Here is a 24,430-nt window from a genome sequence, read left to right as displayed (position 1 = left end):
CTGGGCCCTATGTGGAGCTCTCATGGTTGGGCATAGGATATTTGACATCTTATCCTGTGTACAATTACAAAAGCTCAGGAATCTAAGAGGGGTATAATGTAATTGCAGCATTAAGATATGATGGCTATTGATTACTGTTCTGTGCCAGGCTATTTAGGATCAGGGATGCAGACATACATACTGTTCACACTTCTGTGCCCTTTAGCATGGTAAGAGCATGGAATGTGTGTGTTGAGGGGGAGGATGTATGCTTACTTGTACCAAAGTCTATCCCACATTATGTCTCATCAGTCCATTTAATTCTGTGGCATTGGCTCCTATGTGCTTAGAGTAGATTAATTCTGGAAGGAGCTTGGTGACGCTACATCCTTTGCAATCTTGATGAGAAGTGTGCCCTCCTCAGACTGACTCTGAATTCTTCTTTCTGTCTCTCTCTCTCTCTCTCCTCTCTCTCTCTCTCTCTCTCTCTCTCTCTCTCTCTCTCTGCAGTCACATACCAGTGAGTCTTAAAGGCTTCTCTTTGCAGGGATCTCTTGCGCAAGTCTGTTTGCCTACTACTTTGTGTGTGTGTGTGTGTGAGGGATGGGGAGAGTGAGAGAGAGGTTGTGCATGTCGTAGCACTTGTGCCATTGTGCTGTGTTGTCTAATGCCTGCGGGATGAAGAAGTTTCTAAACCTTGTCTTTCGTGGCCTGGTCAGCCTGCCCAAAGAAAAGGCTTGGCGAAAGCAGCGTGCTCGACGTCTGAAGAGACAGGGTAGGAGAGGATGGATCGCATTCAAGTGGACTAAGGTGATGCTCTTAGTTAGCGTACAGCGTAGGAGGGGGTGATGTGATTACAGTGCATGTGATGACATGCATCTTTAAAATGAGGTACTATTAAGGGGTAAATCTTTTTAGCAGTTATTAACTAAACAGCGACCAAATCCAGCATGTGTAAGCCTAAGTTGAATATCACTCATATTCATAAAAAGTCTGATGTGTCTATATCTAATCTCAACTAATTGCTACATAACGTTTGACCAAATTGCTTTTACTCTATAATATTACTAATCTTACTTTAAGTAATCTTACTCTGTATGCTGTTAATCTGTTTTTTCTGTAATTCTTAAAACATGTAATATAGTCTTTAATCGTACATTTATCAGAAATGAGTCCAAAATATTGCCGTTGTATAGATCCATGTCAGTACCAGAATATAATATGTTATGTGTAATGTATAGATATAGCCCGATACTGACATGGAATTCTTGATTATTGACCCTGAAGCAGGATTTTTTAAAAAGTGTCTGTCCTAATTTGATGATAATTCAAATTATGCACAAAGCAATTCTTTCCAGATGAATGAAACCATCAGTCACCATTGTCCAGCACTTTCCACTGGTCCTTGTTTTATGCCATGTAATAGAATTGTCTGTTATTATAATAATGGTTTCGGTGTGATGCAATGACGTTGGGAGCAGGATGGTGATGGAGGAACTCAGTAGAAACTGTGTGTTCTCTGTTCTCACATCTTTGCTTGCAGTCATAATCTCTTCATCCCCATTATTCTGGTTAATATTGTCAATGAAGGACTGCTTCTCAACCACGTGGACAAAAAGCACAAATCTGATCTCCCCATTTGTCTTTTTCTTTATCCTTTCCCCCTTCACAGAGGAAAAATGGCATCAGTACAGTCTTTTGACATTGCATTTATTTAGCCCCTATGGGAAAGCTGCTGTTTGGAGGAGTGTATAGTGGGGAGTGTTCAGGTATTTGGGATGCGGCCACGCTGCCACAGTGCAGAGCTGTGAATTTGCTTGCTGTGTCATAGAACATTCTCTGCATGGGTAGGCACTGAAAATAATAGGTAGATGAAAAGTCAGTTTTGCACAGTTTGACTCTTACCCCAAGAGTAGTCAAGACATTTGGTGTTCAAGGTTTTCCTTTTTGTAGTTTTGCAGTGGAGCTTTGAGGTTAACATGAATAACCTCAAGTGATGCTCATGCCCACCAATTAGCATACTGCAAACTGCCTGCAGAAATCATCATATATGTGCCTGATACCACATCAAATTAAGTAGTTTTCAAGTAGACTTTGCCACCCGCATGATTCACTATTTTACAGGGTCAAAAACCACACAAGTCAATCATTTTAAAGTGTCTACAGCAAGGCAAATGTTTTTGGTATGCAGTTTGCAAGGTCCTAATAAGCTTCTCTTGTTAGCTGTGTTAGTTTCATAGCTCCAATACAAAATTCTTACACTAAGCATGTCTTGGCTGACTGACTACATTTGCGTTAAAGGGAACATTTGTGTAAGTTTTTTCTACCAACATATTATTTTACTAATTGTTTTGAATAACATTAGGGCAAACTGAAGAACAGTAAACTACAATTTCTTGTCACGAGTGTAGTGCTAGCTTTAAAAAAACGTTTTCATCGCCCTATACCATTTAATTCCATAGCTTCTACTTGTGTTGTCAGTTTATGGATGTTTCAGTAATGAAACACCTGGTACAGTCCTACGGTCCTTTAATATGGCTCTCCATTTTATACATGATGAATTGTGGGTTGGCTCTCCAATATCTGCATAGTATTGAACATTGAAATGTGGCCAGAATAATTTCTATGTAGAAATGTTGTATCATTTACTTCTTAGTGAAATTGCCTTAGACCACTCTGACCAGCGCTGGAAACATGCCCGTGTATATGGTGAGTGGGTCAAAGAAGTGTGGAAGTTCAGGCAAGACATACAGTTATGTGCGAAATAATAGCAGTGTGTTTAAAACCACTGAGAAAATGCTCAATCCTCATAACAGCATTTATTTTCATATACACAAAGGCACTGGGAGCACTGCACATTCAATTCCAACGAAATATAAATTTTTAAACTGAAAATGAAGAAAAAAGAATAATGGGCTGTTAAAAAATAGCAGTGTCTACATTTTCATTTACAAACTCTAATATTTACAGCATAAACTGAAAGTTGTTTACAGATTTAGTTTTTCTGTTGATCACTGAACTAATATTTAGTTGTATAACCTTTATTTATGATAATTGCTTTACATCTGTGTGGCATGGAGTTAACTAACATCTGACATCTGTGAACAGATATTCTAGCCCAAGCTGACTGGACTACATTCCACAGTTTTTCTGTTTTCTTGGGTTTTGCACCAAAAACAGCATTTTTGATGTCATTCCACAAATTCTCAATCGGATTGAGGTCTGGGGACACTTCATAACTTCAATCTTGGTGGTCTGGAATCAGGATGTTGCCCACTTGCTGGTGTGTTTGGGGTCGTTGTCCTGCTGAAACACCCATTTCAAGGGCATTTCTTCTTCAGCATAAGGCAACATGACCTCTTCCAGTATTTTGATATATTCAAACTGGTCCATGGTGCCTGATATGCGATAAATGTGTCTGACTCCAAAGTATGAGAAACATCCCCAAACTATTATGCTTGCACCTCCATGTTTTACAGTCTTCACAGTGTACTTTTGGCTTGGATTCAGTGTTTATGGGTCATCTCACAAACTGTTTTTTGGCCTTTAGACCCAACAATCTTGCTCTCATCTGTCCATAGAATGTTGTCCCACTTCTCTTTAGGCCAGTCAACATGTTCTTTGGCAAACTGTAACCTTTCCAACACACACCTTTTTTTCAGCAATGGTACTTTACGAGGGTTTCTTGCAAATAGTTTGGCTTCACATAGGTGTCTTCTGATTGTTGCAGTACTCTCAGGTAACTTAAGATCTTCTTTGAGTTCCCTGGAGCTGATCATTGGATGCTTCTTTGCCATTTTTGTTATTATATGATCTATGTGGATGGTAGTATTTCCTTTCCTACTACGTGTTTTGGGTTTTGTTTGCCATTTTAAAGCATTTGAGATCATTTTAGCTGAGCGGCCAATTATTTTCTGCACTTCTTTATACGTTTTCCCCTCTCCAATGAACTTCTTGATCAAAGTACTGTCTCCATTGGTACAATGTCTGGGATGAGCCATTTTACTGGCTAAAACCAGCAGGTACAACATTTGCTGCCCTACTTCTTTAAATAAGGGCCAAGATTGACACCTATTTCTTCATAGTATGCATGACCTCACTAATTGAACTCCAAACTGCTATTAATTTTTAACACACCCCTTTCATTAAATGAGTCAGTTACACCCAATTAGCAACGTGCATGTCATGACTACTGATTCTGTTGGTTGCCCATTATTCGGCTACACCTAGTCATGATTATTTTTTTTCCCATGTTGTATTATCTCTTCTGCCAAAATCAGTAATTAAATACATTAGTGATGTTAGACTGCTATTATTTTGCACATAACTGTAATCATAACTAGACCAAGGTCATCAAGTTAAGAAATGTGCTGTAAACTACGTAGACAAGCCCAGTAAGTTTAAACTGCTATCATAGAGATATGAGCTCATCAAGTATTTTATTATTGTTTTATTATTTTTGAGTTCTCTATTTAGGTGCCTTTAGATAGCTCCATTTAGTCTTACCTTAACAGTGACTGTACTGTTACATAGCCTCTTTAATACTGGTCTCATGTGGTCTGTTTTGGGGTAGTGTGTGAGTGAATGTGTATGCACATAAGCCTCTGAATCCTTCTAAAGTCTTGTGAAAATCCTCTGAGTCGGGTTTTTTTTTGTTTGTTTGTTTTTTAATTAATTTATTTATTTTTTGGCATTTAAAGATCATCCCGCTTTTCACAGATGACAAAGGGCTCCAATACTGTACTTTCCCTTTGTATGTTTGAGCATTTTCTTTTTGTGCTACACACACCTGCACACTGTGTGCATGACTGACTGCGCATCAGTTTTTATAAAAACAACAATAATATTATTTATTAATTTCTACATTGTTCCTGATTCCTGTGTATAAATCCCTTCTGATATTGCGATTTGTAGTATTCAGCGGGTTAATTTGATATTTTCCTGGCAGGATTTTCACAAATACTTATTATTGACAGCTGATTTGATATTTGGAGTGAAAGAGTTCTTCATATGTTTACATACACCTGTACTTGGAGTGGCTTTCTGCATCAGTGCCCCACATGCGTGTGTGTGCGTGTGTAGTCAAAGGTAAACTGATCTTTTGGCTCACTTAATGAATAGTTGGCATACTAGTCCTTCCATTTCCTTTAGTAAACACTTACAGCATCGTTGACACAATTGTTTTGAAAATTAATGATGCCATGTTCCTAAAGAGTACTTTCAGAGCAGAATGATCATCATCATTTATGGATGATTTATTATTTTCATTTACAATTAAATATTAAAGTCAAAATGATTTAAACTGTTTTCATCCAAGTGTTTTTATTGTCCATGTCAGTTTAGACAAATATTGGCCCTCTAATTCCACTCTGATTTTTTTTAAATTTGAGGTTATTATTTGAAATCTTAGTCACAATCCCTTGCTGTGTCATCCATTTTTGAATATTTGGGTTTACATGTGGTAATGCTATAACTGCAATCTGTTGTTGCAGTGTATTGTAAATACAGAAAATGGAAGGTTTTGGAATAATTTGTTTATTTTCTGTTTTGCATATGGTACAGATTGTTAACAAAGCCCAACAGCCTATGTAAAACTTTGGATCCCATTTGTCTCTGTGTGTGTGTTTGTGTGTGCGCATTTTTATCTGCTTGTGTATCTCTATCATAACGTGATAACCTGACACAGGCAAACGAAATATCACAGGCCAACACTAGTTCCACTGGTGTAAATATCCTTGTGTCCCACGGTCAACACCAGGGATCTTGAGAAATGGGAGGAGTAATGTGTACATCGCCAGCGTCTCCCCTCCCTACACTATAGCTTACTGCTCAGTTCTGTCACTCCTAGACCTGTGATAACTACCTGTCAATCAGTCTGACACATTCTAGTTGATTTTCCTCCTTAATCAGTGTGCCTTGTTGCAGTGTGGGTGGATCGAGGAAAGAGGCCGCTTCCCTGGGGACACCATATCTTTCAGTAATGACACAGCACCTCTGACTAATGCTGAGTGGCTGCCAGGGCTTTTAGCATGTCATGGAAACGGCTTTAGGGCAAAGCTCAGCCCTGCTGCCAGCTGTCTTTATGCTCCCTTGGTTTGATTCAAATGAAGGAATGTTTAGTATTAGACTTCTATCCCTTTGTTTGCTTGCTGGGTACCTGCCAGTCATAATCATTGCTGAATTGTCTAAATGGTGTTTTTGCCCCCTAGTGGTTCAACAGATGGAGTGAGTTGGACCCTTGTACAGATCCTGGTGCTCTCTCACACAGAGTGAAGCTCATTACAACTAAATTACAAAGTTAATGGAGGTTCTGAAAGTTAGCTTTAGACTCAATGATTAGGACTCCGGCCCAAAATGAAAGGTGTGAGATACTAATATTCTGTAAATAGACCTTATAAGGCACACAGACACACTATGATTGTGATTGCGGTGCATTATTGCTAGGCTAGGATATGAAAACCGTACATTCTCGGTGGACTGCGTTATGATGGGCTATATAAGCTGAATAGCTTGTATTCATGTGATGTATATTATTCTCCTCTTTTGTCTCTCCCGCCTCCTCCCAGATGATTCTGACAGTGTACCTGAGCGATGGTGAGCAGGCACTGACGGAGGTGCCCATCACCCCGGAGACGACGTGTCGTGATGTGGTGGAGTTCTGTAAGGAGCCGGGTGAGAGTGGTTGCCACCTGGCTGAAGTGTGGCGTGGCAATGGTACGTCCCTCTCCTCCTGTTGCCACCTTCTGTTCATTATAGCCGCTGCACTTCACTTCACCCCCGGCCTGCAAAGATAATATTTTTATTACATGATCTGGGTGTGGCTGGGAGAATGCAGAGTTTGGGGCACATCTGTGGATATGTATGTTTAAAATGAGGTTGACAGTATAGTTGTAGGGGAAATATGTTTGCAGTTCCCAGCCTGGGGGACACTGTATGTGTGGTGCTGTGCTCTGCTTGTTGGTCTCAGTATTTATTTGTGCCAACATTCATTTTGGCTTTTATACATAAGTTGTGAGCCAATGACCCAACAAAATGAGCACAGAAGGAATTTTACAGGGCAGTGGTAGCTCAGTGGTTAAGGTAGTTGGCTTGTAATTGGAAGGTTGCTGGTTCGAGCCCCACCACTGCCAAGTTGCCACTGTTCAAGTTGTACTCAGTCATAATTGTAAGTCGCTTTGGATAAAAGCATCAGCGAGATTCCGTAAATGTAAAGTCTACATAGCCATAAGTAAGTAGGTTATGTCTCTGTAAATATTGTGTGCTTATTAACACCTGCACATCATCTATAGCATTCTATAACCTACCATGACTAGTCTTCACACTTTCTGGTGAAATTGTTGGGGGGACGCATACCAGTGTTCTCGTTACCAGAGACGCATACCAGTGTTCGTTACCAGAGATGTATACCAGAGTTCTCATTGCCAGAGACGTATACCAGTGTTTTCATTGCCACGTTCATGTTTCTTCTTCTTCCATCTTCTTCTTTCTTTTTCTTTTTATCTTTTCAAAAACTACAAGTAAAAAGCTTCTCTCTATAATTTGCAGAGTCCTTTCTTTGGGGTGTGCTCATCATCATGTTCAACAAAATGTCATTTTGTGTCCAACAAAATGTCCATCACTGCAGCTTCTAGCCGTACTACTGACACTAACTCCATTACTCGAGAGTGCGTCACAGTGATTGCTTGCAGCACACCACTGGCCTCAATTTAATGTCCTCCCATTACAGTATATGGCCAGAGTTACATAAATACTGCTCACCTCGCCAAACCTTTGTACATCTTTGAGTTAGTAATTCTATTTAAGCAATTTCATTTCCACATGACCCCCTGATTGCACCCTTGCTTCCAGTACAGGTTGTAGAAAGTTGTAGTTTGTTTAGCATTAGATGACCGTCCACCAGCAGTTTGCTGTGTGAATGTAATTGCATCTGATTTCCTATTGCATTGTGCACATTTATGCATTTTGTTCATGTATAAGTTGTCAGACAACCACTCGCTCCATCTGTTCTCAAACGGTCTTGCAGTTTGTGACTTTGTATTCCTGTGATTTCCGCTCTCTCATAGCATGCCATCTGTGTGCAGTCCATCACTTCTTTGCTGCATACTGGTACTAAGCCACCCTTCCTGTGTGGATGGGTTCTTGTCACCTCCTGCACCCAGTCACTCCATCTGCCCCTGCACCACTCCTGGCCAGCGGCCTACTCTTGCATGCATGACTAAAGGTGATGAGTGTGCTGTTCTTGTGCTACTCTGTAGTCAGTTCTACCACTCCCACACCCGCCCCCAAAGAACAGAAAAGACTTCCCTGCGGAGCTGAGATCAGACTGACGGAACTGGTAGTAGGCAGGCGTAGGTTCAAAAACGTGGCCCACTGGCCCAGTCTTTGGAAAAATGTTGACGAGGGCAAACAACAGTGTTGGGCTGTTCAATGCCTAACATTCTAATGAGCAATAAAGTTCTGTGCTGCTCCCCAAACTCTCAAACAGATAAATAAACATGATAAACATAGAGAAACTTTATCCTCAATGTGCTTGCCTTCCCCCGCAAATAGATTATCTTCAGTTTCTCTCTGTCTGGCCGCCTCCTGTGTGTTTCGGCTTTAGCTCCAGATGTCTCTGAACACGGGAATATATTTTAATGATATATTTTAACCCACTCTGTTCTTCTGGCAAGAAGCCACATTTGATTCGGCCTTTACATCTCTGGTGTGCGCGTGCCTGCACCCTTGTTGGGTGTGGTTCTGTCTCCCTTCTTAATTCCTCTGTGTAGTGTCAGGAAAGCATGTCTGGCTTTGACGAGATGGAGACACACCATCTGCCCTGTCCTTACCTTCAACCCGTTTTTTAAATTTTTTGTTTTATCCCCGCTCTTACATCCGTTTGCTTCGGGTCCCTAGAGATACGAAAGCTGTGTTTTCATGTGAAGGCCTGATGATGTCCATCACCGATACTCCTGCTGAGGCCCCTGAAAGTGTAATCTTTGTCCCTCACAGAGAGGCCGATCCCTTTTGACCACATGATGTATGAACACCTGCAGAAGTGGGGCCCCAGGAAGCAGGAAGTGAAGTTCTTCTTGCGGCACGAGGACTCTCCGACTGAGAGCAGTGACCAAGGTGAGCGCCGATGCTGCTCACGCTCGCCTTTCCACACCCTGGCTGACACGAGTAAGACTGCTGGCCTTCTGGAAAGCATACATAGGCCAGGGCTGGATTTAGCTCCTGCTGCTTTATGTTATGAAGGCAGAGCTTTATTTAGCATGACTGGCCTGGGGACAGATTGTAATATGGCACTTTGGCCATCCTGCTGCCCCTCCATGTGGGGCAGGAAAGCAGCTAAGTGATGGTTCCATAAGTAAGAAGCTTGCTGTGTAATGTGACTGCATATCTGTTTCCCCAGGCATCCTTTTTAGACAGGTTCACCCATGCTGTCTCAACACTCATGAACTTATGCCACATATGCAGTCTGATATTTAACGCACTTTATTATTTACTTATTTTTACATTTGTATTGAATTCAGTATGATATGCTTCAGAGCTGTGGCAGCTTGTTGATCGCTTACTGAATGCTATGTGCAAAAATCCAAGCTTGTCCTGAGATTCTACATTTCCTGCTTCTCTTACACTGTGTGTGTGTGTATGTGCGGGCATGCGTATATGTGAAATAATAATGACAGACAGGGCTCATACTTTTCAACCTGTTCTTCTAATGACACGCCAGGCAAAGATGAAAACATCACTGTTCTCGAGTACTTTCAGTATAGGAGCTTCTCTTTGGCTGAATTCAGCATGGTGTTGGTCTCTCCTGTGTTTGCAGGTAGCCAGCAGTCTCAGGAGCAGGCCAGCAGAAGAACTGGAAACAGCTCGGATAAACACAACGAGAACGGGGTATGCTCCACTAGGGTCGCCGTGTTAAAAACCTTCCTGTAACATCACACCCTTTTCAAATCTGTGTCCACTCAAATGTTCAGACACGTTTTAACATGACGTCTTAGAGGGGTGACCCCTGTAATGGCATGAGCCATGTTGATTTGCTGATACAGAGGATTGTCTGCCATGACACTTTCACTTCCATACAATAATACTTCTATACCAGCGTTTGAAGAATGTCAACCATCCGAGCTATTCATGTACAAGTTACATTGAAGCGCCAGTAGTTTCAGACTTGCTTGCTTGATTAATGTCCAGGTGCTATTTCTAGTTCAGTGATTTGCTCGTTCAAGTCGTGACTTCTGAAATGGCACCCTTCAGTGTTGCAGCTTTTAGCAAAAGTCATCTGCAGCTGTCTAATGAGACAGCCAGCACAGTGAGCTGCATTTGCTCTGCGCACTGCCCTCTGCATGCAGCTTTCGCAGGAGTGCTCCATATGTGCGCACACTATTCTTTTCTTGGGATGGGTGTTTTTCTCTCTCTCTTTTTTTTTCCTCTCCTCATGATCTACTTGATGATAAGAGCGTCCTTCAGCATCCTTCTGTCTTCATCCATCTGGCCCAGATCCTGGCAGGGGAAAAGCAGTGCTCCAGGAAGCGGAACTAATTTTACCTTAAGGGAGGCAGAGGGCTTGCCGATCAACAAAGCAGGAGATAAGAGCCTCTTTATGAGTCTCCCACTGATGTCGTGTCTCTATCTCTCCCCCCCCCCCCCAATCCCATCCCATCTTTGTTTCATACACTTTGCACCGCTGTTATCTCCGTGTCTTGAGGGAGGGAGTGACAGACCGCAGAGGTCGTGCGTCACTACCTCTGCTCGAGGTGGTTAGCTAGGGAGCTGATTAGTGAGGATATGCTAGCTGCCACTGTTCATGCATGGAGAGTATGTACCGGTGATGAGCACACTGTCCTGGCACTGACAGGCCCAGGGGTCTCCAGAGAGTAGCATTACTGTTCCTGCTGGCTTGGCTAGTGAGGTCGGCTGTTTGAGTTTCCTTTCACTTCGTTGCCGTTTACTTTGCCGGTCCATTGAGTATTTGTATACACAGCAGGGGTGTCCTAAGCGTGGCTTATGAAGAGCATGAAAACTGAGTCAGGAGTGATGCGTAGGGAAACCACTTGACTGTGCAGGGCTGTATCACACTATCGCTCAAGCCCCCGATGTGAATGTCACCTCTGATATTGTTAGTCTTGATTTAATTAAGTGGTTTTGCTTGCCCACTCTGGTTCAGTATGGCCGTTGTGCTGAAGGGCAGTATGTCATGGAATCTTTACTTGACAGGCTCCTGAGCTTCCAGAATAGGCTGATGCACACATGGTATTGACATTTTGCTTGGTACTTGGTCTTTGGTCTTTAGCTTGCTTTATAGTTGTCACACAGTTTTAAATGTGTTATTGTCCTGAAGCACACTCAGTCGGTGCTGTGTATTTTTCAGTGTGAACAGCAGGAAGATGAGTGTGAGTGTCTGTTACAGTCAGAGCTAGTAGTCTGCTGTGACTGCTGTGTTGGATTGGGCTCTTTAACCGCATGACGCCTTGCTGCTGGTTAACTCCCAGAGCCTTGTTTTTGCCTGCCTCTCCCATAAACATGACCAAGCTTCATTCAGCACATCCCCATACTTAAAGTAATGCCTTCCTACTCTGCTGTGCACTAACCTCAGCAGGCACATGGACTGTACTCATGATTAGCAGTAATATGGTGTGTGTGTGTGTGTGTGTGTGTGTGTGTGTGTGTGTGTGTGTGTGTGTGTGTGTGTGTGTGTGTGTGTGTGTGTGTGTGTGTGTGTGTGTGTCGGAGACGGAGAGAGAACAAGAGAGATTCTGTACAGGTGAACCTCATAAGAGATGGGTTATTTTTGGCAGCCTAGAAGTGGCATTTTTGCTCTCTGATGAAAATGACTGACTAACTGGGTCTTATTGTTGAATTGTGCGTGTGTGAGTGCTCTCAGCACAACTGCACAGTACTTAGCAGTAGACCTGAAATGGGCTGCCAGTGAAGACCCAATAAACACTTTGCAGCCTGTGAAGAGTGATCACTGTTTTCCCATTCATCACGTAAGTAGTTATATGGGAAGATTCAGTCCAAAAATTATTTTCCCAAACATTAGCATGTTGCTTTGTTGGGGATGTGTTTTAATCCTAACTTGGCTTGTAAAATGGACTCTTGTGATTTTGTTTATGACAATATTTATGGTGGTGATTAATTATATGGTGATTATTGTAATTCTTAATTTGGCACAATCTGCTTAGTGTGGAAGAGGGGGATAAAATAGATTTTTGCTGCTCAGGGCTTGCAGACACGAGCCGCTATTAGCAAGCCAAGCACATTTCCTAACTACCTAGCCATGCAACATTTAAAGATAGGACTCATTTTAACATGTTGGCGGCTTGGTGGCTTCTTGGACACTGCAGTCAAGCACTCTGGGCAAAGCCTATGTTACAAAGGATTGTTACAAAGGACTTTGTGTTTAACATTTATTGTTAACTGTGTCTATAACTAACAGCTGTAAAGTATGAACCAGACTAATGGTTTTGCACTCTACAGAAAACTTGATAATTCACTTTTTATTTAATTTTTCGTTTCATCTCTGTAAATAATATTTTAATCATGTTTTAATCAAGCTTTTAATTTGTATTCCTTTTGCATCCTGTTAAACTTAATTACATTTAATTCTCTTTGGATTTTCTCATTTGTAAGGCATTTCGATCTCAGTATATGAAAGGTGCTATATAAACTTTCCTTGCCATGCCGTGACTATTGGTGAGACGTGGAAGACCATTCAAACTCCTTGCTTCATTCAAGCTTTTCTGGTGTGCTGTTAATATTTTTTATAAAACAAAGGCTTGCCTGGTTGCTTGTTTTTTTTGGGGGTTTTTTGTGGTGTTATTGTCCTGTTGCTCCTTTACAGTTTAAGACCCTCAGTGTTCTTGTCACCTCCTCTGTCGTCCCCCCCCCCCACCCCACACACACACACACACACACACACTTACTTGACATCTGTCATAGTCTCACTCCTCACTCCTGTGCTCCCTGGACACACACTTAACCTAAATGGGAGTTGCCCATCTCCCTTCAAATGCCAGTGGGTGGTCTCCTCCTCACATTCCCTCTCATCACTTCACTCGTTAACACGTGTGCACCCTGTCTGTGTACGTCTCTCTCTCTCGGCCCCTCCATGGGTGTCCTGGTGCGCTGGCGCTACCTTGTGCCGGTGGTGCTCTGCTCCTAGCTCGTCTTCCCCAGACTCATTAGCCTTTTTTACTTGTCTCTGCACTCTTATCTCTCCGCTCTCTCTCCATTCGTCCTTGCCATTTGTCCATCTCTCCATCCACACTTGGCCCGGCAGACCTAGCACCTACACAGGCAGATCTGCTCTGAGTGTTGGGAGGGGCAAGCAGAACGTGAGGTAAGGCTACTCCGGCTCCCTGTTGGAACAGCTAGCTAATATGTCCCTGTTTCATGCACTGTTAAGCTGTTGTGTTGTTTAGATTGCGTACCTTTCTGCCTTATTTTAAGTCATCCGTATGATATTACCTTTGTAGTCCTGCTGGCTAGTGTGGTGGTGGTGGTGGTTGTTTTTAGTTTGCAGGCTAAGCCCCCGCTGAGTGAAGTGATGGGGAAAATTTGAAGCTCTGTGAGAGATGAAAGGAGTATACTCGGGCTGTTTGAGGGTTGCAGGTTCATACGAAGGCCATTTCTGCTGCGTGTGGGCCTGCTGTCCATCGTGAGCATGGGCTATGGAGCTGCAGCACTCAGGACCGTGTGGGCAGTATAACTCTGACAGAGCTGAAGCAGTCTTTGTCTGTGTGGGCAGATTCTCTCTGCAGGGATCGCATGTTTCAGGCTTTTCTTTATACTCCCAGTGTTTTTCCTCAGATCTCTCACACCGTGTCTAAACTAGTAAAACTGCATGTAAAAAATGCAGTCAATCTTAAGCAATGACTGCTTATGTTTGGGGGGGGGGTTTGTTGGGGGTTTTTTGTGAGATATTATTGTTAGATAATTTAGAACCCTTTTTTAATATTATAGTTTTATTGTTGTATAATCTGTAGCATATTGTTGATCAGTTCTCTGGATTTTTAAAAACGTGTTAAATGGGAACACAATTTTGGTGTTATTAATTAAGTTCTGTTTGTGGATGTGGGTTTAGCCAGCCTGCCAGAACTTGTACATTCCTGGCCAACTACAGATGATCTTGGCATGAAAAGCAGTCCCTGTGCAGTTTTGATGCTTTTTGTAAGACTTGAATAGCTCTTAATGTGATGCCAGTATCTGACTACTGTATAGAACTAAGCCTTATGGCAAGACAATTTTTCATTCAAGTTTTTCATGTCATGAGTTTTTACTAAACATAATTTATAGATGTATTTGTGGGACTTAAAAGCCTTGTGGTTTTTCCTTGTCACATTTCTTTGTGTTATTTTATCTGTTCTTAGAATCCCTGACATTTTATTTCAAAAAATGGTACGGCATTTGTCTGCTCTCACAGCCTACAGCTAACATGTCTGCCCTCAGACCCATCTAAATTAGTACAGAGGCTCATTGCTGACATGCAAGTAAAGGTCTCCAGCCAGGTTTGGTTTGCGTAAGTTGTAAGTATCCACAAAAATGATGTGCAGTGTGCAATTTTTCCAGAATGCAGCAGATTTAGTGAGCTAGTCAGCAACCCCTGCTCAGTCAGGCCTCACGTTAAATGGCCTTGTTGGCATTTCTGGATGATTTTTCATGCTGCTCTTTCATACTTTAAACATAATGAAACTAAACAATTAATCCACTCACCAGCCACCTACCTTGAGTCCCCTGCCTTGTTCATACACTTTCTGGATGCTTAATTACTTATCATTTTGGTGGGTAGAAAGTAATTTGGCTGGAAGACCCCAAAATATCCAGCAAAAAGTGTGCTGTGGTCAGATACTGGCCATTAATAAGAGGCCATGGATGAGATACAGACCTACTGCCGCTTTAGGTGCTTATGTGCAACAAAAATGACTTTGGTGAATAGTCTGCTAGGTTGTAGGTTTGGAAATCAAACTATTCCACTTGTATGTTTATTGCCAGATGAATGTTGAAAATAGGACTTACTCCATCTACTCTACATTCAGTCTTCATGCTGAGTACTCTTTCTGGATTATTTTTTTCTTGGTTGCTACCTTCGGGATGAGCAATCAAATGCAATGCTGCAGTAAGGAAGGCCTCTGGACATGGCGCTCCACCCTTCCACTGCACTGGGATTGTAGTTTCTCATGATCAACTGACCGTACCAGTGTCTCATGCTGTGTAGAACATAGCCATGGGCTCTAGAGAAGGCACCAGCTCTGTGTCTACCAAAGCTTCCCACTGACCTGTTTCCTTTTGTCACTTTTTGGGTTACTGTCTGCATATGGGTTGGGTTACTCCCTGCATGTGTGACCAAGAAACCGAAAAAGAAAATACACCCCCCCCCCCCCCAGCTCGTGTGCCTGTTGAAATGCTAGTTGGCGGTAGATACGATATGAAAAGCACCATCCAAATCTTCTTTTGCTGTAAATTGCATTCCCTGTATTTCCTTGTATTAACGTGGATAGAATATCCAGTCAGCACTGTAGGTGAGCACTGTATATGGTCCTGTAAATCAGTTTCAGCTCTCCCCGATATGTGCTCTCATGTCTGGATTCCTGTTTAAACATGTATCAGGTTTCGCTCCTATACTGATGCCTGCGGTCACAGCCTGCTCTTCTGTTCCCTAGAGATGGCCGTCAGTGTTTGCACAACTGCATCTGGTAAGGGAGAGTGGGAGTGAGAGACCAGGCAGGGTTAGGCCAGACCTTGACAGAGACTTTATAGAGACTATGGAAAAATGAAGGTTGCCCCACCCTCAGGACATGCAGATAATCCAATCAGTCTGCTCTGCATGCTGTTCCTTTGAGCCGCATTGCCAAGGAGACGTTCGCTTTGGTGGCTGTGTTACTGCGATATACAGGGTCCGCTGTGTTTGCAAACACGGGCTGACATGGTCGCCTTTTAAGCCTTGACTCGCTCCCAATGCAGACTGAGTCAGGTCATTTCTGTGGTAATGAAATCTGGAGGTGTGCCATGAAGTTCACCCTGCTGAGAGAACAAAAGTGTGTCATTATTGATCATGAACTCTGCTAAGTTGTGCTGAGCTGAGCTAAAAACTTTTTTAAATGGGCATGTACTGGACCCATACGTTTCTTGGCTTTTGTCAAGATTTGTATGATTTAATAAGCAATTTTACAATTAACTGTTTTAGAATAAGATACTTTAGCTGCACTGACTGTGCAAAATAGCATTTGTGATGGAATTCATACAGTTTCTCAGATTAAGGCGAAACAGTTAACAGACTTTCAGCTTGTGATTGGCCAGAGGGCTGCTGGTGCCTACAGACTGTGAATACTGCTGAACCAGGGCACTGAGGAATCTACTGTATGCAGCAGAATGGATAATTATTGAGCTATTGTGAACTTCAGTAGCAATTACTTAAAGCTACAGTTATCATCTTGGAGTTACGATTATCTTAGGGCTTCATGTAATTTGTAATATGGCAAATTAAGGGTTCCAGACATTTCATTTTATTTTGGAGAACTGGTTAAATATTTAATGGAAGCAGGTTTTCAGGAATATAGTAAAATGCATTCTGTCGTGTTAAAAATTTTACCAGTAATTTGGCTAGTTAAAAGTGATTTGTAGATGTGAGGATTTGTGGATGTCTCATTTGTAAATATAAGTCATTATTTATCTCCGTCGTTATTTATCTTTTTAGCACAAACTTGATCTCTGGTCATTTGATATATATCTGAGAATTATAAATGACGATCCTATGCAATACAAAATAATACGGTCCGCATTCAAGCGACAACATAAAGAAGAAATGAAACGCCTGTGAGCGACGCGGTCTACTGAGCTGAGTGTACGAGTTACTTCAGTAAGGGGGAAATACAGCGGCTATATGTATTGTTACTGTGATAACAAAAATCAGTACGTCGTGCCGATTTTAAAATGACGTTATATGTGTGTGTGTGTGTATAAATATATATATATATATATATATATATATTTATTTTTTTTTTTTCATTCATTTGATTTGCACCTGGTCGCGCCTCGGTAGACGTGTTTGTCTCGATCGCTAACCGTTAGTGAGTGCTGTTTAGTGCCGAGAGCGTTAGTTGGCGTGGAGGGAGTCACTAATCCCCTACGAGTTGGTGAAAGGCAGGCGCGTACCTCTTAACGCGCAGCGACGTTTTCGTGCTATTCAAATTGCATTCGTAGGTTTTGTTTTGTTTGTCTCTTTTGCCTATTTAAACACCTTTTAAGTAACTTCGCAATTGCTGGATGTACGGTTGCGAGATGGAATTTAAACACATGGAGGCAATACAAGATATGACGGCCGCGGGGCATTGCAGTAAAATAAAAGTGCGCTCCTGCAGAATAACATGGGGAAACGCTCAGCAGGTACATTCTTTCACTGCACGTTGTCTACTAGACATATTTAAAGTATATGAGGGTGTATGATATAACCACATAGGCATAGTAGATGCTGCAGGTTTCATCAGAATTAATCTACATTAAGTTATGTGATATAAAGATGCATTGCTATAGATTAGATTGGACATCAGTTGTGAAATATTCATTTTGTGTTGTTTTCTGTGTTTATATATTGAAGCAAGGATTGTTACCTCAAGAAAGAAGGTTATCACAAAAAAATATTTTACCTTCTGCTCAGACAGCACTCTCACACTCATTTGAACTTGAAGTGACAATTGTAAAGCTTCAAATAAAGCCATGTTAAGTTGACTTTTATAGCTGCCGTCGTGCCTGCATTTTTTGTGACATAATCAGTGTCCAAATGCATGATTATGATGCTGTTTCTGGGGGGGAAAAAAAAAAGAAGTTGAATATAAGAATCATATGCAAAACACATACAGCATATATCTCAAATTTCTCATTAAGATAAATGTCAATAACATATGAATTATCTGAATAGATGATATTAGTTTGGCTATAAATAGATTTAGCCCCTGGCTGTGGGTGACCCAACAATGCTCTAAATCTCCAAACCTTTGCATGACAGTTATTACCATATGTTATTATATGAGAATTGATTGATGACTATTACAGTGATATAACCAGTAAGTTGAGTTATAGCACTCAATTACAAACATGTGTTTGGATTACGTAACATTTTGAACATTGTAAAATAATTATCCTCTGCTGAATTGTGTGGGAATTTCACTTCCTGTTCTGCTGTTTATGTCGATAAAGCTAGCTTTCCTTTCAATTTTCATTCAGTAACACTTTTGCGTGCAAGCACATACATGTATGCACACTCAGAATTGGTTGGATGTCACAAAACTAATTCTGCCCCATTGTGTTCACATCTTATTTTAGCCATGTAGAATTAGTGGCACCCTGGCTGAGTAGTGCTCGCAGGTCACATGGTTCTGTAACCTGTGTAAGTGTCCAAGCTTCACTCTCTGCCGGACTTCCTCCTTCTCGCAGTCTGATTGCATGTGTGGGTTCCAGTTAGGACATCCAAGTAGCACAGCTCACGGTGGGAAATCGAACATCGTACCTAAAAGGCTATTCCCCAGTGGTAGTGCAACTGTAAAGACAACAGCTGTAAAGCTTTGATCAAAAGATGCAAGACATATAGGAGAAGAGAAAAATCTCCCTTGCGTTTTGATGTGCAGAACATAATGGGCCAAGTTCATAAAACCGGCTGCCAGATTTGTAGTTAACAGAAAGTAGCGCCTCAAACAAACATCCTCATTCATAAATGTTCATTGCCGGTGTGGTGTTTGCTTGATACATTGTACTACCACACTGTGTCTTAATTTGCATATGACATTAGATTCATTCAACACTGCTCCACAAATACCACCTGAACCTGTCCAATGATATGTCTCCTGTAAGAAGCTGATGTGGATTGGTTGATCTTTTCTCAAATGATGCTTGATTTACATATGAAAATCAACAAAATTCTGCACATGCATCTACATAGCTAGATGACAATTTTATTTTTTTAAACGGCCCATTTTTGGTCTGGAGTGAGCATGATGGCAAACTACAACTGCTGTAGGCCATATGAACAGGACGGAGACTTGCTTGAGCAGTCTCCCAGAATGCTACAGACATTTGTCGTGAGAAATACCAATTTAGGTATAAACAGAAGAAAAAACTAAGATTGGCGAGAGACTGCTCTGCCGTGATATAGTAGTAGTACTGAAGTCATCAACTCTGCGCAATCATACAGTTCCTATCTTGGTGAAAGTTACCAATGCATTACAATGCAAATGCATTAATGCAATGTTTGTCAGTCTTCTGCCTTGGCATGAATCTTTGTGGAATATGCCTTCATTTACATGTCAATTTTGATTTGCTTTCACCTAGGACACAGGTGACTTTTTAGTGCAGCGGTAAGTTGACAACAGTGAGCTAATTATTGCCACAGTAACTTTATGAATAGGAGGTAAATGCTTCTTACAAGAAACTTGAACCCTGATGCAGATTTAGCAGGGACTTAATGATGACAACCACGGCAACCAAGAAAAGTGGGCATTCCAAGTTTTGTAATAACAGGATGTACCATCCAGTTACCATCAAGTCCCATTTCCTGTGAGTTTTTTTGGTTTAGTCTGAAAATGGTGCAGATATCATACTCTCTCTCTCTTTCACTCACCCTTTCATCATGACTTTGCAGCACAAGTCTCAAAGGGGGGGGTGCAAATTGATCGCCTATTGGCATAACTTCAACTAGTCAGCCTCTAGAGCATCTTCACTCATCAGTTTTTTTTTGTTTTGTTTTTTTTTGTGCCAAAGGGTAGCCAGCTAGCTGAGACACGGACTTTGTCCAGGAACACCTGCTTGTATGCAGTGTCTGAATATGAATCTCAGTCACTGGCCAAGCTCTAGTTCATTATTCTGATGTTTCCATAGTCCTCTTTGTTTTTGCCATTGGTGGTGTATCGGTGTATCTAAATTTCTGTCTGTGGAAGCAAATGTGTGTTGTCTGAATTAGATTGTTAGTCATTTATTTATTCCTTCATTTATTTATTTATTTATTAACTATTCACTGCATGGCTGTTCTTCTCTGCTGCCATGACGACAGCATGGTGATAGGGGCTGTGATGGACAGCTCCCTCTTATCAACCAGAATGCAAAGTGACGAGTCTGGGGACCTGCTCACTGCCCCTCACACAGGCCTGTTTACCTGCTCTCAGCTGAAAGCAGAGTCATCCCTCCCTCTGATGAGCTCAGCACAGAGCAGAGCGGCCCTAGATTAGCGTTAGCACTCCGCCTATAATTAAGCCATGAGTGTTTACGTAGCCACAGGTCATTTCACACCCTATTCTCACTACACTGAGCACTGCAGATGGCAAACACAAGAGCTCTGTCTCATTCTCTCGCTCACATTCTGTCTCTCTCTCTTTCTCCCTCACTCACTTTCTTCTCTTCTTTCAGTCTCTCTTTCCACACCTCCCTCCCCCTCGCCGCCCCCAGTTTCTTTCGCACAGTCGTCTATGATTTGCATGTCCAAGCAAGGCGTTCCCAGTCCAAGTAGATGCTGTGTTGTGGCTGTCTGGGTGCTGTAAATAGAACATAGCGCTCACCTAACTTAATGGAGTGTGGGTGTGTGGGGTTTTTTTTGTCACTTAGGTTTCCAAAATTAACCTTCCTGTTGCTCCCTCCCTTCCCAAGCTTGCCTGGCCTTTTTTCCTCGTGATTAACCGTCCGCCTCTCTCTGCCACGTCCCCTGTACCGCCCCCTCTGCAGGTGGGCAGCTCGCGTGTGGAGCTGACCCTCTCCGAACTGCAGGAGATGGCCACGCGACAGCAGCAGCAGATCGAGGCTCAGCAGCAGATGCTTGTCGCCAAGGTAACCCCCGCAGACACGTGCTACGGGTGGTCCCACTCTTTCTCTGTGTGTTGGGAAGTGCATTTTTTGTCGCCCTGGAAACCAAGCGCAGGTCTAGCGCTGCTGGACGATTTGTTGTTGAGGAAAAGAGCAGTAGGTTTCATTCCTGCTGAAAGCACTGTTTGTCGGGGGGTTGTGCCAAGACTAGTCGCAGCTGTTGCCTGAACAATTTCACTGTTAGTATTAAATCTTAAGTTTGTAGTAGGAATGGTATGATGTCTGAAGAGCAGTAATCGCACAAGATATGATCGTGAGCCTGTTTGTCCGTTGTTGGATGGATGTTGACCAGACGTCAGTTACAGTTCACTTTAGCCAGAATTGGTCTGTTTGTCATTTTATAATGTCTGGGCATCGTTCCCAAGTTCCCGTGAAAAAATGCTTTTCATTTCAGTCTAAAATAAGGATTGTTGAGCTTGCAAGTGTATTGGCAGTAATTTGCAGTTTACGGAACACTCACCCTCTATGCTGTTGTCAAGAAAGATTCCAGATGTCCACTGCACACATAGCTTAAAGGGCATAATGGGTTTTTGTATGCAGAGTGTAACATATTTTAAGTGTGTGAGCTCAGCCATGGGCTGTCATCAGTGCTCCCAGTGGGTGTTTACAGTGGCGTGTGCTCAGGTGATGAGCTCATCTCCACTTATCGCTGCGGTGATGTTAGCACTCAGAACTGCAGCAGAAAACGGAGGCAAAGCCAGCAATGCAGCGAGTGTTATCAGTGCACCCCGCCTGCCGCCACAGGCATTTCTCAGTGGATCTCGCCAAATAGTTACCGAGCTCCTGTTCTCCCATTCGGTGCAAAACTCAACACGAGGAATGGGTGAACTTAACAAGCGCTGATTGCGCCGAGGTTCTGGACCCAGGAGCAGCTCGGCCCTGGCTGCAGCTCTCGGAAGATGAGAGCGGAGTCAGGTTCTGATCCAGATGTTAGAGCAGCTGTGGCTCAAGAGGGACCATTTTCCCATGGGACTACGATGCCACTGAGCTTCCAGCCACTGAGGCCTCTACTGCCTGGGCTATATTTAGCTGCACCACTCAAGAGTGGCACTCTGCTCCCTGTTCGTGTGGCTCTGTGTGCGGTTACGCCTCTTGAGTTGAATTCGTTACATGCATGTGCCTCTGAACCCTCTGTAGTCATTTAAGCAGCATTTCCACTTTAGTTATTGACGCATCTCTCCGCCTACATTTCTCATGCTCCATAGACAGTGGAAGTCATTAAGCCGCTTTCCAGATGAGAGTGGGGTGGGTTGTAATGTGGCCGGGTGCCTGTAAACATGTGCAAGCGAGTGAGTTTGCACGTACGTGTCGGATTTCTCTTGACTCTAAATTCTTAGACTTGTAGCTGTTTTCTTGTCTTACCCTTCCCCGTGTGTGCATGCACGTGCAGGAGCAGCGTTTGCGGTACCTGAAGCAGCAGGAGCGACGGCAGCAACAGGCTGTGTCTGAAACGGAGAAGCTGCAGAGGCTGAAGGAGCGCGTGGAGAGCCAAGAGACCAAACTGAAAAAGATCCGTGCCATGAGGGGCCAGGTGGACTACAGCAAGGTCATCAATGGCAACCTGTGTATGTGCCTTCTTACACACCCTTCCGCTTTGTTACATGCTTGAAAAGGAAGTCACTGCTGGTCACCCTTATAAGCATTACACTCAACCAAGTCCTCACATACTCTTGGGTTTGAAGATACTGAATGTTCTTAAGCTCAAGGTTAGTTCCCCATCTAGTGAATACAACCCACAGTCACAGATGGGAAAGTCACCCACACACTTGAGTCCATATGAGCCCATCCTGGGCTGTAAGGATGTTTCCCAGTGCACAAGCATGTGTGGCTACTGGGAATGAGCTCCAGTGACGCACATTCTTAACTGCAATTAAATATAGGCCATCAGTAGTCTTAGCTCACCACTATTTGGCTGGTTGATAAAATGTTTTATCTTGATTTATTTTATCAGTTAGTTAATTAGCTGATGTGCATTTCATGTGACAGGCTTACAGAAGTTGTCTCTTATGATGTTCCCTTTTGTTTTCTCCTCTCAATGTTGAACCTTGGATTCTGTAACCTAGCAACAACTGTAGAGCAGAATATGCTGTCATGTATCCTGGCATGTGAACCATGCATTAAATTTTCATGGAATTATTAACTACTAAGAGCGAGATTTAGAGTGGCACCAGTGCATTTGTGTGTGTGTGCATTGACGTGTGCATTCGTGTGTGTGTGCTAGCGGCGGAGATCGAGCACTTCAGCGGGCTGTTCCAGGAGAAGCAGGCAGAGCTGCAGGCAGCCGTTTTGCGTGTGGACCAGCTCAGCCAACAGCTGGAGGACCTGCGCAGGGGCAAACTGAACGGCCTGCAGGGCCTGGGGGGCCACATTACCGGCACTGCTGCCCTGGAGCTCCGCAAGCTCTACCAGGAACTTCAGGTCTGCATGCGCCAAAGAGTACCCCCCCCCCCCCCCCCCCCCAAAAAAAAAACCCAAACAAAAAAAGCACTTTTTTTTCTTCAACAATATCTGTGATATAATCACAGAAGCTTGGTTTGATGATTATTATAACATGATCATATTGCTCCCCCAACAGGTGAAAGTGTGAATTGTTGCATGGGCATTTGTTCAACAAATCAGTACTCCTCTAATGTAACAAGCCCAGTGCCGTTGTCACTTTGAATAACATGAAGTTATAATGCCTGTCACTTGTAATGCCTATCAAATTAATTCACACCCTGAATGTCTATATTAGCCATTGGGTGGCCATTGTAATGATTGTGAGTGTGTGTGTGTGTGTGTGTGTGTGTGTGTGTGTGTGTGTGTGTGTGTGTGTGTGTGTGTGCGCGCGCGCACGTCAGATCCGTAACAAGCTGAACCAGGAGCAGAACAGTAAGCTGCAGCAGCAGAAGGAGCTGCTAAACAAACGCAACATGGAGGTGACACTAATGGACAAGCGCATCAGCGAGCTCCGGGAACGCCTCTATAAGAAAAAAGCTGAGGCACGTCAAAAAGAGAACCTGCCAGTAAGGCCAGGAGTGTAGCATACACACACACACACACACACACACACACACACACACACACACACACAGGTCTTTTGTTGTAGGTCAAAATTAATAGTATGACGTGTAGAGTTTGACACAGTTGAAAATGATAAAGCAGAGGGTGATGGAAGCGTTTTGTGTGTTTTTGGAAGGTGCTGATGAGTTGACCTTTTCACTCCCGCTCTACTGTTTGTCTCCCACTCACCCTTTTTTCCCCTCTTACTTTACTGTACATTTCCTCTCTCTCACCCCCTCTTTTTCTCTCCAACTCTACTGTTTGTTTCTCTCTCTCTCTTTTTGTCTGTCTACAGCTGAACCGAGCGAGCGAGCCTCCCTCCCCCCCAACCTGGCAGCACAGGTCGTGTGGCAGCCGTGGGGCCCTACATCCAGGTCCCGTCACGGCCAGAGAATGCCTACGTGATGCCCCCAGAGCCCCTCAAACCTCAGACGCTGGGCGTGAATGCGCCAGCCAACCACGCTCGATCCAAATCAGGTCAGTCTTAAAATATTATTCTTCCATAATTGTTGAACTGAGAATATTTGTTTGGAGATGAAGGTACAATTTCTTCGTTTTTGTCTCAAAATGGTATTTG

At 42.9% G+C, this 24,430-nt stretch overlaps 1 protein-coding gene across 1 annotated transcript in view; it reads left to right on the top strand.

The window, feature by feature from the left end:
- The first annotated feature begins 594 nt into the window (after positions 1 to 594).
- Positions 595 to 24,430, top strand: part of ppp1r13bb (protein phosphatase 1, regulatory subunit 13Bb) — a 35,873-nt gene continuing 12,037 nt past the window's right edge. The window contains 10 exon segments of the mRNA XM_035524712.1: positions 595 to 789; positions 6,546 to 6,693; positions 8,971 to 9,090; positions 9,791 to 9,861; positions 20,674 to 20,775; positions 22,202 to 22,376; positions 23,033 to 23,229; positions 23,652 to 23,816; positions 24,149 to 24,174; positions 24,176 to 24,330. Coding sequence (XP_035380605.1) covers positions 658 to 789; positions 6,546 to 6,693; positions 8,971 to 9,090; positions 9,791 to 9,861; positions 20,674 to 20,775; positions 22,202 to 22,376; positions 23,033 to 23,229; positions 23,652 to 23,816; positions 24,149 to 24,174; positions 24,176 to 24,330 — 1,291 coding nt within the window. The 5' untranslated portion in view covers positions 595 to 657.

This window comes from Electrophorus electricus, chromosome 3 (assembly GCF_013358815.1).
Source record: "Electrophorus electricus isolate fEleEle1 chromosome 3, fEleEle1.pri, whole genome shotgun sequence".
NCBI classification, from domain to species: domain Eukaryota; kingdom Metazoa; phylum Chordata; class Actinopteri; order Gymnotiformes; family Gymnotidae; genus Electrophorus; species Electrophorus electricus.
This window is presented reverse-complemented; position numbering and strand designations above follow the sequence as displayed.